Source organism: Leguminivora glycinivorella, chromosome 5, assembly GCF_023078275.1.
Source record: "Leguminivora glycinivorella isolate SPB_JAAS2020 chromosome 5, LegGlyc_1.1, whole genome shotgun sequence".
Classification (NCBI taxonomy): domain Eukaryota; kingdom Metazoa; phylum Arthropoda; class Insecta; order Lepidoptera; family Tortricidae; genus Leguminivora; species Leguminivora glycinivorella.
The window spans coordinates 17,041,273-17,057,854 of NC_062975.1; the positions used below are offsets into that span (position 1 = coordinate 17,041,273).

The 16,582-nt window shown below is 35.6% G+C and overlaps 1 protein-coding gene across 1 annotated transcript in view; it reads left to right on the forward strand.

Annotated features, from left to right (window-relative positions):
• The window catches only part of LOC125226550 (neuropeptide FF receptor 1-like), a 133,253-nt gene that overhangs the window by 66,998 nt on the left and 49,673 nt on the right, over positions 1-16,582 (forward strand). The window contains 1 exon segment of the mRNA XM_048130543.1: positions 6,356-6,498. Within this exon segment, the coding sequence (XP_047986500.1) occupies positions 6,356-6,498 (143 nt within the window).

Here is a 16,582-nt window from a genome sequence, read left to right on the forward strand (position 1 = left end):
GCGTAAAAAAATATTTTGTTGTATATTTTAGATAAGTAGTTTGTTTTTTTTAAAGATGATTATTTGGTTTTTGTAACGATTTTTTGTTGAAAAAGCACAGATAATTTAAATATGTGTCTAGAACTGATCATTACTCTAATAGTTAATTTATAGTATTTTATTCAACAGGCGTTTAAAGGAGGTCAAGAAATATGAGTGGCGTACTTTCCACGAGTATTTTGGAGTCAGTTAAACACCATTGCATACAATACTTTTACAACGACCATGCACTTAGTTTTTAATAGTTTTTTTAAATAATTCTCGCGAAATTCACACTGTTTCCTGTATTGCAAAGGTTTGCACTGTCAGCTCAGCTGCCCAAAGCCTTCCCGCGCACGCACGCAGTATCGTTAATGCAATGCGTTGCCATGATTACAGAGAACCAAACAATGCGTTTTCAGTTTTTTCGATACGCACAATCCTGTAAATGACGAATAACAGTTCGGGAGTAGAAAAATCATTAAAAGGTTTGATTAATAAATAATGTATTGATTCCTACATGACGACCGGTCTGGCGCGTCGATAAAGATAAACTTCCTAGGTAGTGACCCTGCCTGCTACGCCGCGGTCCCGGGTTCGAATCCCGGTAAGGGCATTTATTTGTGTGATGAGCACAGATATTTGTTCCTGAGTCATGTATGTTTTCTATGTATATAAGTATTTATATATTATATATATCGTTGCCTAAGTACCCACAACACAAGCCTTCTTGAGCTTACCGTGGGTCTCAGTCAATCTGTGTAAGAATGTCCTATAATATTTATTATTATTTTATTATTTATACCTAATAACATAAGTGACCATGACTGATATGTTACTTAACACTTATAAAGTTAAAAATTTGCACAAAGGCTCCATAGACTAAGGGGCATTGATTTTTAACTATTAGGTTTGCTAATTCCAGAAAAGTGTTTTTTCGCTCCACCCTATTACAGAACCAAACAATGCGTTTTCAGTTTTTTCGATACGCACAATCCTGTAAATGACGAATAACAGTTCGGGAGTAGAAAAATCATTAAAAGGTTTGATTAATAAATAATGTATTGATTCCTACATGACGACCGGTCTGGCGCAGTCGGTAGTGACCCTGCCTGCTACGCCGCGGTCCCGGGTTCGAATCCCGGTAAGGGCATTTATTTGTGTGATGAGCACAGATATTTGTTCCTGAGTCATGTATGTTTTCTATGTATATAAGTATTTATATATTATATATATCGTTGCCTAAGTACCCACAACACAAGCCTTCTTGAGCTTACCGTGGGTCTCAGTCAATCTGTGTAAGAATGTCCTATAATATTTATTATTATTTTATTATTTATACCTAATAACATAAGTGACCATGACTGATATGTTACTTAACACTTATAAAGTTAAAAATATGCATAGGTAGAGTATTTTACAATAACAATTTATGTGCTTTAACATGTTTATTTAAGACACATAGATATTTTTAAACAATTAGCAAAAGTGGGTTAAGTATCATAACACAGTCTTGAAAAAGTTTGACGTCGTCGAACAATTCGCAATAAAAGAAAAGGGCATTATTTCGTCAAATTGAAGTTTGTTTTGAAATTAAGCTACAATAATCACTACTACTGAACGTATTATAGCTGAAAAACACAACAATCTATATAAAAAACAATTTTTTTTAAGAGAAACACAAAAAAATGAGAAAAAATCTTTAGACGCCATTTTCTCAAAATGGTTGGCGTGTGGGTTGACACATTATTGCTTATCACCATCCAATTATTACTCAGAAGCAAATCAGCAAGTTCTTAAAAACAAGTATAATATTTCTTGGTTCTAAGTAATAAAATTGTTGTATTAAGAGTTATGACGGTTTTCGGTTAAGAGTTATGCATAATTAAAGTAAAAGTTAATGTTTCTTGGGGTGAAACAATTAGTTACTTACACCAAATATATACATTTTTCATTTTAAAAGTTCTGACGGTATTAGATGAAGATTTACATGTTTGAAGTTAGATTTAATGTTTCTTGGGGTGAAACAGTAAGTATCTTAAACCAAATATACTTACTTCTTGGATGTAATTTATCTTATTTCATTTAAAATATATAATTTCTTGAAATGAAATTTTATATTTTTTAGATTGAGTAAATAATGTTTGTAGCGGGGGTGCGCGCGGGGAGAGAAGGGAAAGCCGAAATGACGTGAGAGGTGTGTATTATGTTCAATAACCCGTACGTTACAAGCTTATAACTCAGAACGAAGACGAGTTCCCCAGCCAGTTAGAGAGAGAGAGAGACTGGAGCGGAAGCACGTTTAGGATAGTCCTCAATAATAGCGCGTAGTTCCCAGAGGGAAGCAGGGGGCTATTATGTCGGAATTTGTATTCCTATGATTCGATACATATCAAGTTCCAACCGGCGAGCCTAACCAAATCGGGAAAAATCTTAACACCGCGATGTACGAATTCTATGGGCTGGGGTCAGCGCCATCTAGCGGGTTTTTTGGTAACTAAACCGGTGTCGCCGCTCGGCGCGCGAACTAAATCTTGAAACAAAACTTTATTATTTTTCGATCTAAACGTGTTGATTCTCAAATGGAACTTGTAGGCATTAAATCAAGAATTTGTGATATGAAGCCAAGAATGTAATAAATCTTGACCTAAGTCCGTGTTGATTTTTTATTTAAAACCTGCTCGAATTATGAATGAAGTCTATAAGCATCAAACCAAGAATTATTATAATCAAGCCAAGATTGTTCTAAATCTTGAAGTAAAACCTTGATATTTTTTGATTTGAACTTGTTGATTCTCAAATGGAGCTTGTAGACATTAAATCAAGAATTTGTGACACAAAGCCAAGAACTTAATAAATCTTGACATAAATCTGTGTTTATTTTTGTTTTAAGTTATTCTGGAACTTTGAATGGAGTTGCAAAGCATCAAATCAAGAACTATTAAAATCAAGCCAAGATTGAACTAAATCTTGACGTAAAACCGTGTATTTTTTTTATTTAAACTTTTATGTCTTGACTGTAGAACGTAAAAGTTAAATTAAGAAATTATGATTTCCTATTAAAAACGCAGAATTCTTGTAGTTAAATTGTGGTGAATCTTCTTTTAACAGGTTTTTATTTTTGCTTTGATAAAGGTTACTTGAACCAATAGTACATTACATCAGAGGCCGGGAAAATGAGGATTTCCGGCCAAGTGGGTATATACGGCCGAGCGAGCGTGCGAGCGAGGCCGGATAGGGAGACGAGGCCGGGAATCCGTTTTCACGCCGAGGCATGTATAGTGCTTTTCTCAAACATACAATGAAATAAAAAAAAATGCTCTAAAGGACAATATTTTATAAAAAAAAGTTACTTTGCAGGCCTAGGCCTGAAAAATAATATGAAATCCCTTTACAGTCCTCTCGAGTTGTTGCGCCTAAAAAGCGATACTTCCCAGCCCATTTTAAGGAACGTAAAGACAATATTTCATTGCATGTTTGAGAAAAGACGTTTTTTAAAAAAACCGGCCAAGAGCGTGTCGGGCCACGCTCAATGTAGGGTTCCGTAGTTTTCTGTATTTTTCTCAAAAACTACTGAACCTATCAAGTTCAAAACAATTTTCCTAGAAAGTCTTTATAAAGTTCTACTTTTGTGATTTTTTTCACATTTTTTAAACATATGGTTCAAAAGTTAGAGGGGGGGGACGCACTTTTTTTTCCTTTAGGAGCGATTATTTCCGAAAATATTAATATTATCAAAAAACGATCTTAGTAAACCCTTATTCATTTTTAAATACCTATCCAACAATATATCACACGTTGGGGTTGGAATAAAAAAAAAATACAGCCCCCACTTTACATGTAGGGGAGGTACCCCCAATAAAACATTTTTTTCCATTTTTTATTTTTGCACTTTGTTGGCGTGATTGATATACATATTGGTACCAAATTTCAGCTGTCTAGTGCTAACGGTTACTGAGATTATCCGCGGACGGACGGACGGACGGACGGACGGACGGACGGACGAACGGACGGACGGACGGACGGACGGACGGACGGACGGACAGACAGACATGGCGAAACTATAAGGGTTCCTAGTTGACTACGGAACCCTAAAAACTAGCATATTCATACTAAAATGGTGTAATATTTTGTTGCAAATAAATACTTCTTTGATTCAAATCTGTCCTATTTGTACCAAATGTATATAAAGTTACGACTGAACAATTTTGATTCTTCTTTGAAAAAGGAATATCCCTTTAGGTTAAGACCATGTTATTAGATGAAGAATTATATTATTCCTTTTAAATAACAGTGTTTGAGAGAGTTTTCCGTCTTAAATTAAAATATCTTTTCTATCTGTGTACGTTTTGAGTGTTTTGACCCAAACTAACATACTAAGGCCCACATGCACCAACCACTTAACTCAGATCAGAACTATAAAATGGTGTTCACCCTCGGGTTAACCCTCCATTTTCGTTGGTGCAAGTGGCCCTAACAAAGCAAGTTGAATAAAAGCTTACAAGAAGAAATGACAGTCTGTATCACCGCCAATACCTATAAACCATATTAGATATAGGAAGGGAGGAGATCGGACATGTAGGGCGATTGTAGTGAATGCGCTTGTTGCAAGTTCTTGAACCCACAAGCACTTGTATGTAGATATTGTAGATGGACGCTCCTATTGGGCAATATACGCGCATCATTTCCACGTATGTTTATGTAAGGTGACGGACCCAATCATGGACAGTTCTTTTACATTTCAAGCTTATTGCAGACTAGATACTGCTATTGGTTTCCTCATAGTCAACAAATTAAAACGAGGTGTTTTTTTTTCAGTCATGGACGTAAGTTCTCCAGTAATGGATGATGAAATATTCACCTATTATGGACAGTGAAATAAGTTTAAAATTTTACTTTTAAAGCCAACTGATACTCAATGAGTCAATTATATATACCCAAAATAAAATTAGTTTGCATTATTTTAACATAGGATGGTTTCTTGTACATTTTGGTTTCGTAAATTGTTCCTCGCAGTTTTTCGGTCCAGTAAGTAAAACTCATTTAAGTTTATACTGACTATTATTTATTTATTATTTTATACATGAACTCAACTCTCTTAGCAACATTACTAAAAATTCGTCCTAATATTTGTGTCAGTAAACTGATCCTTCAGAAATAACCGAATTGAATGTAACTTCAAAATTAAGCCAGCTCTATGAGACTCTTGTTTATGGTACACTGCAGTCAGTTTTTAGAAACTAATTTTAGATAGGTACTTATTTTAAGTATTTATGTTTTTTTTGTCCATAATGGCATCACCGTACATTACATTCGAACGAATTGCGACCCGTCCGCCGGCGGCTTGTCCGCTTTCTACTATTATTATGCTCTTGAGCTTTAAACCCAATGCGCAGATGAAATTTTCCAGGACTTTCTTTGTTTTATACAATTTCGTTTTTGTTTTGTTTAATATTTTATCGTATCCTATTTAGTGATGTGCAAGTTGCGGAAACTTTCCAAAAAAAATTTAAATTTCTTGATAAATTCACGAAACTTTCACGAAAAATAAAGGGAAATTAAAATTAAATGGAAAGTTTCCATCCATAAAAAATGTTGATTAATTATTTGCATTTGTATACAATTGTCCATACAAAGTATGGAAAGTTTCCGAAGTTTTCCTATTAGAAAATTTCAGAATTTTGGAAACTTTCCGTCGGCACATCAGTAATCTTATTACAACGGCAATTAATAAATACAAAAGTCTTGGCAAAGGATACCTTTTGGTACCTTTTGGCGTAGAAACTCTAGGTTCATGGGGTCCCAGCGCGAATTAGTTATTCACAGAAGTCGCGAAACGTCTGGTTGAGGTAACTGGTGACCGAAGGGCTGGCGACTTCCTCGCACAACGTATTATACGTACATACGTACAAATGGTACAAAGCCCCAAGGGTATATTTTAGACATTAGCTAGCTTTTAAGTTTAGTCTTAGTTTCTTATATAATTATGTATAACCTAACCACAAAATTAAAATTTAAAAAAAACCACTGACCGCGGCATAGTAGACCGATTTTCATGAAACGCGGCTAAGAACACTCCCGACTAATTCAGCTTTCAGACAAAAAAAACTAAATCTAAATCGGTTCATCCGTACGGGAGCTACGATGCCACAGACAGACACACACACATACAGACAGACAAACAGACAGACAGACAGACAGACAGACAGACAGACAGACAGACAAACAGACAGACAGACACGTCAAACTTATAACACCCCGTCGTTTTTGCGTCGGGGGTTAAAAATATGTTCATGTAAATAAAGATTATTAAAATTGTTTGTTGTTTTGTCAACAGCGTAACGAACATTTTCCTGGTGAACCTGTCGACTGCAGACCTGCTGGTGACGGGGGTCTGTATGCCTCTGCAGCTCAGCAAGGCGGTCACGCTGGTCTGGTTCTACGGCGACACCGTGTGCAAGATCGCCAACTATATGCAAGGTATGTGATACAAACATAAGCCGCCTTTACACAGTCGCTCTATCGCGCGTTCCCGGAGCGTACAGGTGCCGTAGCCGAATGGCATTTTTGTGACGCGAAACGAAAACGAAACGCCGCGAAAGGTAGTCTGGCTCTGTTGCGCCAATACGTAAGAGCGATAGATATCTACGAGCGTTTCGTTGCGTGAGCGTTTCGTGAGCGTTTGTGCCATTCGGCAACGCGCCCAGGATAGCGTGCGGTTAAACCTGTGCGCGATTGCGTGTTGTTAGTTTTTAAGGTTCACGTTCTTTCGCGCGTGATTGCGCGTCGAAGTTTTTGAAAACGGAAAGAGCGTGCGTGTAAAGGCTAATCGTACGCGATAGACCGCGTTATTATTGTTATTAATAGTATCGATTTATAATGAGCAAGTATAATTCAACCACTAATTCTTTAGTCCACGAGCATATGTCCGCCATCTTGCGCGCGCGAATGAACGTACGTGTAAAGATAACCTCGATTGCGCGCCCGCACTGGCAATCGCGCGTTCTTTCCCTTCCCCTCCCACTATCTTTACACGCGCATTAGGATGGAGCGAAAAACACTTTTCTGGAATTAGCAAACCTAATAGTTATCAATCAATGCCCCTTAGTCTATGAAGCCTTTGTGCAAATTTTCAGTTTTTTAAATCAACATCTTCTGCCTCCGCATTAGGGTTGAAATTTTGAAAATCTCATACAAACCTATAAATTCAACTTTCAGGTAAAAAAAAAAACCGGCCAAGTGCGAGTCGGACTCGCGCACCGAGGGTTCCGTACAAACCTGCAAGGTTTTCGGAATTTTTCCTTTATGTGTGCTATAAAACGTTGCTTCATGCCAAATTTCAAGATTCTAGGTCGACTGGAAGTACCCTTTAGGTTTTGATTCCCTTGCGAGTACTTGCGAGTTTCAAAATATGCAGCTTAAATTGCTGTTTCTTTTGATTGCGTTGACATAGAAGTTTGATTTTGTTACAGCTTAAAGGTATTATAGACCTGAGTATTTGGTATGAATTTCAATTTAATACCTCTACGCGTTTATGAGGAAATGGGTAGTAAGGTTAAAATTATTAAAAAAAAATATATTATGTGATGTAACTAAAAATTTATAGTTTTCGTAATTTTTCCTTTATCTATGCTATAAGACGTTGCTTCGTACCAAATTTCAAGATTCTGAGTTCACGGGAAGCACCCTGTAGGTTTTGATTCCCTTGCAAGTGTCGAAAATTTGCGGCATAAACGGCTGTATCTTTTGATTGCGTTGGCTTAGAAGTTTGATTTTTTCACAGCTTCAAGGGACAGTAGACCTGAGTAATTGATATAAATTTCAGCTTCATACCTCCACGCGTTCCTGAGAAAAAGGGTCTTGACAGACGGACGGACGGACGGACAGACGGACAACAAAGTGATCCTATAAGGGTTCCGTTTTTTCCTTTTGAGGTACGGAACCCTAAAAATCGGCAGTATTATATTTAGTATATGTTATTGATACATATCATTATGAGAAACTACAAAAAGTTGCGAAAATAGCGTCAAGAATCGCCAAAGTTTGTCTAGTTTCAGTACATTCGCCAAAATAGCCGCTAAGATACTGAAAATTGGCGATTTTTAACGCTATTTTCGCAATTTTTGCTAGTTTCTTGTAATAATATGTATCAATAATTTATACTGAGCATAATACTGCCGAAAAACATTTTTTATCTGAAAGTTGAATTTTCATGTTTGTATGAGATTTTCAAAATTTCAAACCTAATGCGGAGGCAGAAGATGTTGATTTAAAAAGCTGAAAATTTGCACAAAGGCTTCATAGACTAAGAGACAATGATTGATAACTATTAGGTTTGCTAATTCCTGAAAAGTGTTTTTTCGCTCCACCCTAACGCGCATTCTTTCACACGCGATTGCTGTATCACGCGCGGTAGAGCATCCGTGTAAAGGCGGCTATACACACATAAACTCACGCCTATATTATTTCCAAAAGCGGCAGAGCACGTGAAGTGAAATTGCCTGAGTGACCACTCTTAACGATTTTACTAACGCCGTGGCTTGCGTGGGCGACGGTCGCGCGATGGTCGCGCGACGGCGATGCGACGCATACGAAATCAAACCTTATCGATATGGAAGTATGAGACGCGACAGCGACGGTCGCGCGACCGTCGCGATGGCACTCCTATCGCCCACACCTCATCCTCAATTGCACCCATATATCAAAGTGGATAGTAATCATTCTAAGTACGTAGGTAGTAAGGTAACGGACCCAATCATGGACAGTTTTAAAAAAATTTTCGCCTGTTTTTGATATTTCACACTTAAATGTAAAAATTCTACCGCTAAGCGTGTTAAATCTTGAATGTCCTATCCTTCTTTTACATTTCAAGCGTATTGCAGAATAGATACTCCTATTAGTTTCTTCATAGTTAACAAAGTAAAACTAGGTGTTTTTTCTCCAATTATGGACGGCAGTTCTCCAGTAATGGATCCCCCATTATGGACAGTGAAATAAGTTTAAAATTTTACTTTTAAAGCCAACTGATACTCAATGAGTCAATTTTATATACCATAAATACAATTAGTTTGAGTTATTTTAACATAGGATTGTTTCTTGTAAATTTTGGTTTTATAAATTGTTCCTTGTCCATTATAGGAGGTAGGCAGTTTTTCGGTTCCAGTAATGGACACTCGCAAAATAACGCCATTTCTTTATATCTTTGGAGCAATAAACTAGTATGTTTTATACCTTATCTCATGCTTAATGCAGTAAGTAAAACGCATTCAAGTTTACACCGAGTATTATTTTTTTATTATTTTATACATGAACTCAACTCTCTTAGCAACATTACTAAGAATTTGTCTTGATATTTTTTTCAGTAAACTGGTGAATTTTATCTTGTCGCCAAATCCTTCAGAAATAACCGAATTAATTGAAACTTCAAAATGAGACAGCTCTACAACTCTAGTTTATGGTACATAGCCGTCAGTTTTTAGAAACTAATTTTAGATACTTATTCTTAAGGATTTGTGTTTTTTTGTCCATAATGGCATCACCGTCCATTATGGGGTATTTCACCTTAGTAGTTATAGGCGATTTTGGATGTCTTAAAATCAAATCCGGCAATTACTTTTCCGATTGATGGCTGTTCTAATGGCAATGGCAGCTGTGCTTTAACAAAGAGTTTTCGAAATGTTAGAATACGTGACTCATTACCTACTTACATACATTTTAGCGTAAACGTTTCGGAAAGCCACACTTTTGCTCCATTACTGTAACTAAATCACTGTAAGGTGCACCGGGCCCACTATTGAATTAACTGTGGAAAAGATTTCGATCAGTTGAAAGTGCCCCCCAGTCGACCTGTCTAACTGTCTAATTCCTAGACAAAATGAGTGACGTCTACAGCATTACATTCATAATTAGAACATTCAACCCGTCGCTCATTTTACGAGTCACGTCCGCAGCAGTAATGTCGCAACTATAATGCAGCTGGGGTCGCCATCTGCATTAACTTACCCATATTGTCTAAGGGAGTATCCACACCCAGGTGATGCATGTCTTAAGACGCGGAACGGACGTCAGCGCCACGCCGCCCAAGTGTAATTTAAAAAACCGGCCAAGAGCGTGTCGGGCCACGCTCAGTGTAGGGTTCCGTAGTTTTCCGTATTTTACTCAAAAACTACCGAACCTATCAAGTTCAAAACAATTTTCCTAGAAAGTCTTTATAAAGTTCTACTTTTGTGATTTTTTTCATATTTTTTAAACATATGGTTCAAAAGTTAGAGGGGGGGGACGCACTTTTTTTTCCATTAGGAGCGATTATTTCCGAAAATATTAATATTATCAAAAAACAATCTTAGCAAACCCTTATTCATTTTTTAATACCTATCCAACAATATATCACATGTTGGGGTTGCAATGAAAAAAAATATCAGCCCCCACTTTACATGTAGGGGGGGTACCCTAATAAAACATTTTTTTCCATTTTTTATTTTTGCACTTTGTTGGCGTGATTGATATACATATTGGTACCAAATTTCAGCTTTCTAGTGCTAACGGTTACTGAGATTATCCGCGGACGGACGGACGGACGGACAGACAGACATGGCGAAACTATAAGGGTTCCTAGTTGATTACGGAACCCTAAAAAGGTCTCCTCAGTACATTTTGTATAGAAAGGACGTAAGACGCGCCCCCAAGCGACGCGGCGCGCGCCTCAAGTGACGCGCCCCAAGCGACACGTTTCCTATACAAAATGTACTGAGTGTGGGTTGCCGCTAACAAAAATAATAATATATACTTAGTAGATACATAATAAAAATATATCGATAGGAATATTGAATATCTATCAAACATAAATTGGATTGGAAGGATACTTGTAATTTGCTGTAAGGGCACGGTACAAAATTATACCGAAGGCCTTGCGATTGAGTAACATGAGAGCCGAAATCTGCCGGACTGAAATAAAAGAGAATCATGAAAAATGTTTACTTTTTGTGCTGTGACCTATTGATATATCGATACCTTTGGGTTCAATTGGCGTAAAGGACAAAATGCAGGTTTTCAGGAGAAGCAAAAAACAACTTTTTTTTTAGAAAAATGTTAATATCTTTTTTGTTTTTTGACCTATATTTGTGACGTTTATAGAAAAGGGTGATTCTCCGAGACCCTAATTTTCAATGTCCGGAGGCTTATTTTCACTGAGAACTTTAGTTTAAAATCCTGTTTTTTTTTTTTCAGAGATACTTTATATCTCTAGTCGACTGGGACATCGATTAGCTTTAGTATAAGGTCATTGTAATTTTTTATATTAAAAAAATATATCCGTTATTCTTACTACTCTGTCGTGTCCGTTCTCCATTTTTCTCTAAACATGTGATGATAACTTCAATTCAGTCAACTTAACGAATATTTTGATTGAGTACATGGATACATTATTAGTTACTACATTACTAAAATTTAACAAGTATTTTTTTATCTATAATTTTGTATTTAAAATTTAGGAAATAAGAGATGTCCGCGACAAAATTCTTATTTCTCTGGTGCGGGTTTTATTCGCCTGTATCGTAAACGTATTGAAGATTGTAGACAAACTTCCCCCCGCGGGGAATAATCAGTCGCGCTCGGAACGTGGTACGAGGTGGAAGTGTTGGCTGTTGCACGTGGCTCCGGAATTACGAAGGTAAATATCTTATTCCTCTGTCCGTGGTTCAGGTATCATTCTTATTACTCTGTTCGATTTTTTGGGATTTGTGTAACTTTTAAAAATGTACTTTTTTGATTAATTAATTGCTTTACGTGCTATCTATTCATATAATTAACGACAGCCGCGTTGTATATACACATTATGAATCATTGGTTTTTTTTCGATAATTTCTTATTCCTCTGTCCCTTATTCCTATGGATTTTTGACAATGGAATAAAAATTTTCTAAATTTTTCTTGTTTTTCTTAACTGACTTTCAAAAAGAAGAGTAGTTATCAAGTGATTTCCTATGTTTTAAAGTACCTTAATAAAAAAAACTTAGATCTTTTTAAAAATATTAATAAAAAAAAATAGATTTTTTTAGCACCTAGTGCATTTACAGTCTGAATGTTATTAATAAAAATAAATATAGAAATATTCTAGAATACTTTTTTGATAGTTTTGTGAACAAAAGTATAATATATAATTTATAAATATACGGTTTTTTAACATTTTTGTTAACCTATCCTGACTTATCTTATTCCTCTGGGCCTAAATTTCTTATTCCTCTGGACCAAAAAGTTAAAATGAATTTATTTTATGAATGAGTTCATAAAAATATGGGCCAAAACCATAGTTATGTCTAAAAATAAATATATTTTCACAAGAGTATGTCCTTATTGGTCAAATTTCAAAAATAAAAAAGGACAGAGGAATAAGACAAAAATCGCTGTCTCGTAGAATGACCCAAAAATATGTAGATTTTTAGTATCCTTAACCTAGTGTAGCAACCGTAGTGATAAACTAAACGGTTTAGAAATTAGATGGTTGTAAAGGACACGTCAAAATGCTATGAACGTCCTTTACACCCACGATTTTTTTGAACAATTCGAGTTGATAGGGTCGTAAGTGACGATCTTAGATGATTTTTATACAAATTCGGGGCGTAAATGTAACCGGAATGGTACAAATGGCAACTGTTTTGAGCTTAGTTTACTATTAAGAAACTTGAAAAATGTATCAAAACGTAGTTAATATGGCATAGAATAGCCACATTAGTGTTACAGTGTATATTTATCTAAATATTTAACAAAGACTAAGAACAAGACTATTTTATATCCAGTTTTGCAATAAAGAAACAACATTTGCTTAAAAACTATCTAATATTTTGGAAAGTTATTATGTTAGTACTCGCCGCTGTCTCAAAAAGTTACGCATTCAGCATTTAATTCTAGCAGGGAAACGCTTTCGTAGTTTAAGTAAATATAAAAACACTAATGGTAACCACGTAAACTTTAATCAGCAACTGTGAACAGTAGACTAATAGTAATACGACAGTAATTTTAAGTCTAAAGTAGAAAGAAGTTCTAAGAATAACTGAGAGTTGAGTAGCTATTTATAAGCGCAAGTTAGGATGCGTATACAAACTGTGACCAACTAATAAATAATAGTAACGGTAGTCAAGACTACCTACTGTGTTGATTCATATTTTTGATAATTTTAAAACAGAAGATTGTTATTTAGTCTTTAAACCTGTTAAATAAGAATAATCTTAATTATGAGTTAAATCCTAGAAATATAGTCAATGCTTTAAGTACCTGGGTAAATAGCCAAGTCACCAGACGCTAACGCTCATTCGCTAGCGAAACGCACCTGTCATTGTCACACTAAATGTTAGTATAGTCTACTGTTAAAGTTTACTGCCGGCGTATCTGAATGGTAATCGTCGACGCCAGACGCCGACAGAAATGCAATCTGGCTGCAATACGCAAGAGCGATAAAGATATATAGCTACGAAATAGATATTATCGTGAGCGTTTGTGCATTTGGGTACGTACCCTGATTACCACAGTGTTTTTTTTGATTACCTATACATCTCGCCGCAGTATAATAATACTACGAAAGCGTTTCCCTGCTAGAATTAAAGGCTGAATGCGTAACCTATTGACTATTGAGACAGCGCCAGCGGCGAATACTAAAATAATAACTTTGAATTTGTTGACAAAATATTAGATAATTTTTAAGCAAATATTGTTTCTTTATAACAAAACTGGATATAAATAAATAAATCTTGGGGACACCTTACACAGATCAACTTAGCCCCAAACTAAGCAAAGCTTGTACTATTTATGGGTGCTAAGCGACGATATACATACATAAATAGATAAATACATACTTATATACATAGAAAATATCCATGACTCAGGAACAAATATCTGCTCATCACACAAATAAATGCCCTTACCTTAGCTAGCAGGCAGGGTCACTACCGACTGCGCCAGACCGGTCGTATAAAATAGTCTTGTTCTTTGTTGTTGCTAAGATAGCTTAGATAAATAATACACTGCATTAAACTAATGTAGCTATTCTATGCCACATTAAGTAAGTACGTTTTGATACATTTTTCCAGTTTTTAATTGTAAACTTAGCACAACATTTGTACCATTTCGGTTACAATTACGCCCCGACTTTGTATAAAAATCATCTAAGACCGTCATTTACGACCCTATCAAATCGTGGGTGTAAAGGACGTTAATAGCATTTTGGCGTGTCCTTTACAACCATCTATCTTCTAAATCGTTTAGTTTATCACTACGGTTGCTACACTAGGTTAAAGATACTCGTAATCTGCATATTTTTCTTATACATGTCACAGATATAGGTCAAAAACAAAAAAAAAGTAGGTTTTTCTTTCTCTTGAAAACCTGCATTATATGTCCTTTACGACAATTAAACCCAAAGGTATCGATTACAGTTGCGGATAAAATATTTTTAGTTTCTCAAATACAAAAAAACTTGTAGATTAATTAAACTATAGAAAGTGATCCTTAAAAAATACTTCTCCGTTTGTTTCTCAAATACAGTAGATTAAACTGAGCCTTTACCATAAGCAAGAACGATTTACGAGTAATACTGGACTGACAAAGCCTATCCAAAAAAGCGTAACCCTGAAATGTATGGGCCTTTTAGGCTTGAAACTAGATGGCGCTGTTCGCAGCCTGGAAGCGGCCAAAATCATATTTCCCCCAAATATTTTTGCGTGTTTTTATTTGTATAAGAACAAATGACATAGTCTTTATTTTAAAATCATGATATCACGTCAATACACATTTGGAAAAAAAAATTGTAGGCATCATCAATGTAGTTATGATAGTATTTAATAGGTGGCGCTAAAAATCGAGGTACGATTCTAAGTATGAAGTATGTAAATCCTATATAAATAATCCTTGTCATAAGTAATAGAATACGTAATTCAGTATCGTGCTTAGACACGGATCCGTGCGTCGGAATTTTAATCTAATATTTTAAATGACAAGGTCACTTTTTCTATGATCAATGGACAGGCCGCATACGAGGACTTACCATCAAGGATTATTTATATACGATTTTCAATCTTCATACTAAGAATGGTACCTCGATTTTTTTGCGCCACCTATAAAATACTATCATAACTACATTGATGATGCCTACAATTTTTTTTTCAAATGTGTATTGACGTGATATCATTACTAAAATAAAGAAATATGTCATTTGTTCTTATAAAAAATAAAAACACGCAAAAACATTTGGGGAAAATATGATTTTGGCCACTGCCGGGCTGCGAACAGCGCCATCTAGTTTTAAACCTAAAAGGCCCATACATTTCAGGGGTACGCTTTTTTGTATGGGTTTTGTCAGTCCAGTATTAAATCGTTCCTGCCTACCATTTACGTTCACTTTTTCATACAATAGGCTACTTTCCTTCTATTTAAATTATCTGGCTCTTCTAATTATCTGGTGCATCATTTTGTGCACTGCATAAAATCATCATCATCATCATCATATCAGCCCTTTATCGCCCACTGCTGAGCATAGGCCTCTCTTCTAGTACGCCACTTGTCCGGGTCCTGAGCTAGTCTCATCCAGTTGTGACCCGCAATTTTCCCGATGTCGTCCACCCAACGAGCCAACGGATGCCAAGCGCTTCTTACATCTGTGAGCGGCCACCATTCTGTTAACATTTTAGTCCATCTGCCATCACTCTGCCTAGCAACATGTCCCGCCCAACTCCATTTTAGTTTGGTAATGACGAAATATTTTATTTTAAGTACCTATAGGACTGCATAAAATATTTTATTTTAAGTACCTATAGGAAAGTTACCGGCTATTGTCCATCTAGACCGATCAATTTCTTTTTAAGAAGTTTTTTTTTTTTTTTTATTATAAATGGGTTTTTTTATTATTAATGGGTAGTTCAAAATGAATTTGAAGTTTTTGAACGATTTGCTAGCTATAGCTTTAATACTGTGCTTTAATATGAATTTCATTCTTACCAAAGTCGTTACCAACAGCTTGGTCTGACTAACTCTATGGTAAAAAAAAAAATAATAATAATGTAAAATTTCAATCACCCAAGAATTTGAAGAATTTATTCCTGTCATATAAAAATAATAATGAAATAGAATCCGTAAAATCAACAAACTTTGTAAAAACAAAATATAAATTTACTTGGAATTCCGGTAGTGGAAGCGGCCTGTGAACTGGAAAGTATTTGGATTATTACTTTTTCGTAACTTAAAGTTATTTAAAAATTCGTGGATATTTCTATAAGTATTATGGTGAAAATGTTTTCCATCAACATGAATATTAATTGGGTACTAAGCAAAGAGGATCGAGTATTATAGAGAGTTACTGTCAAAGTAAAATGTGTAATCACAGTGCATAGACTGCCATCTCTCGACTCAAGCATAAAACTTTTGAACCTCAGTTTTGACAATTTGGCTCATATTGTTAGCTTGATATGTGTTAAAATGTCAGATACGCCATATTAACGCCATCTAGCCTACCTTTTTCTCTAGGGCTTTGAGGTACGCTTTTTTCTTAGACTTTGTACGTCTATACGGAGTTACATATG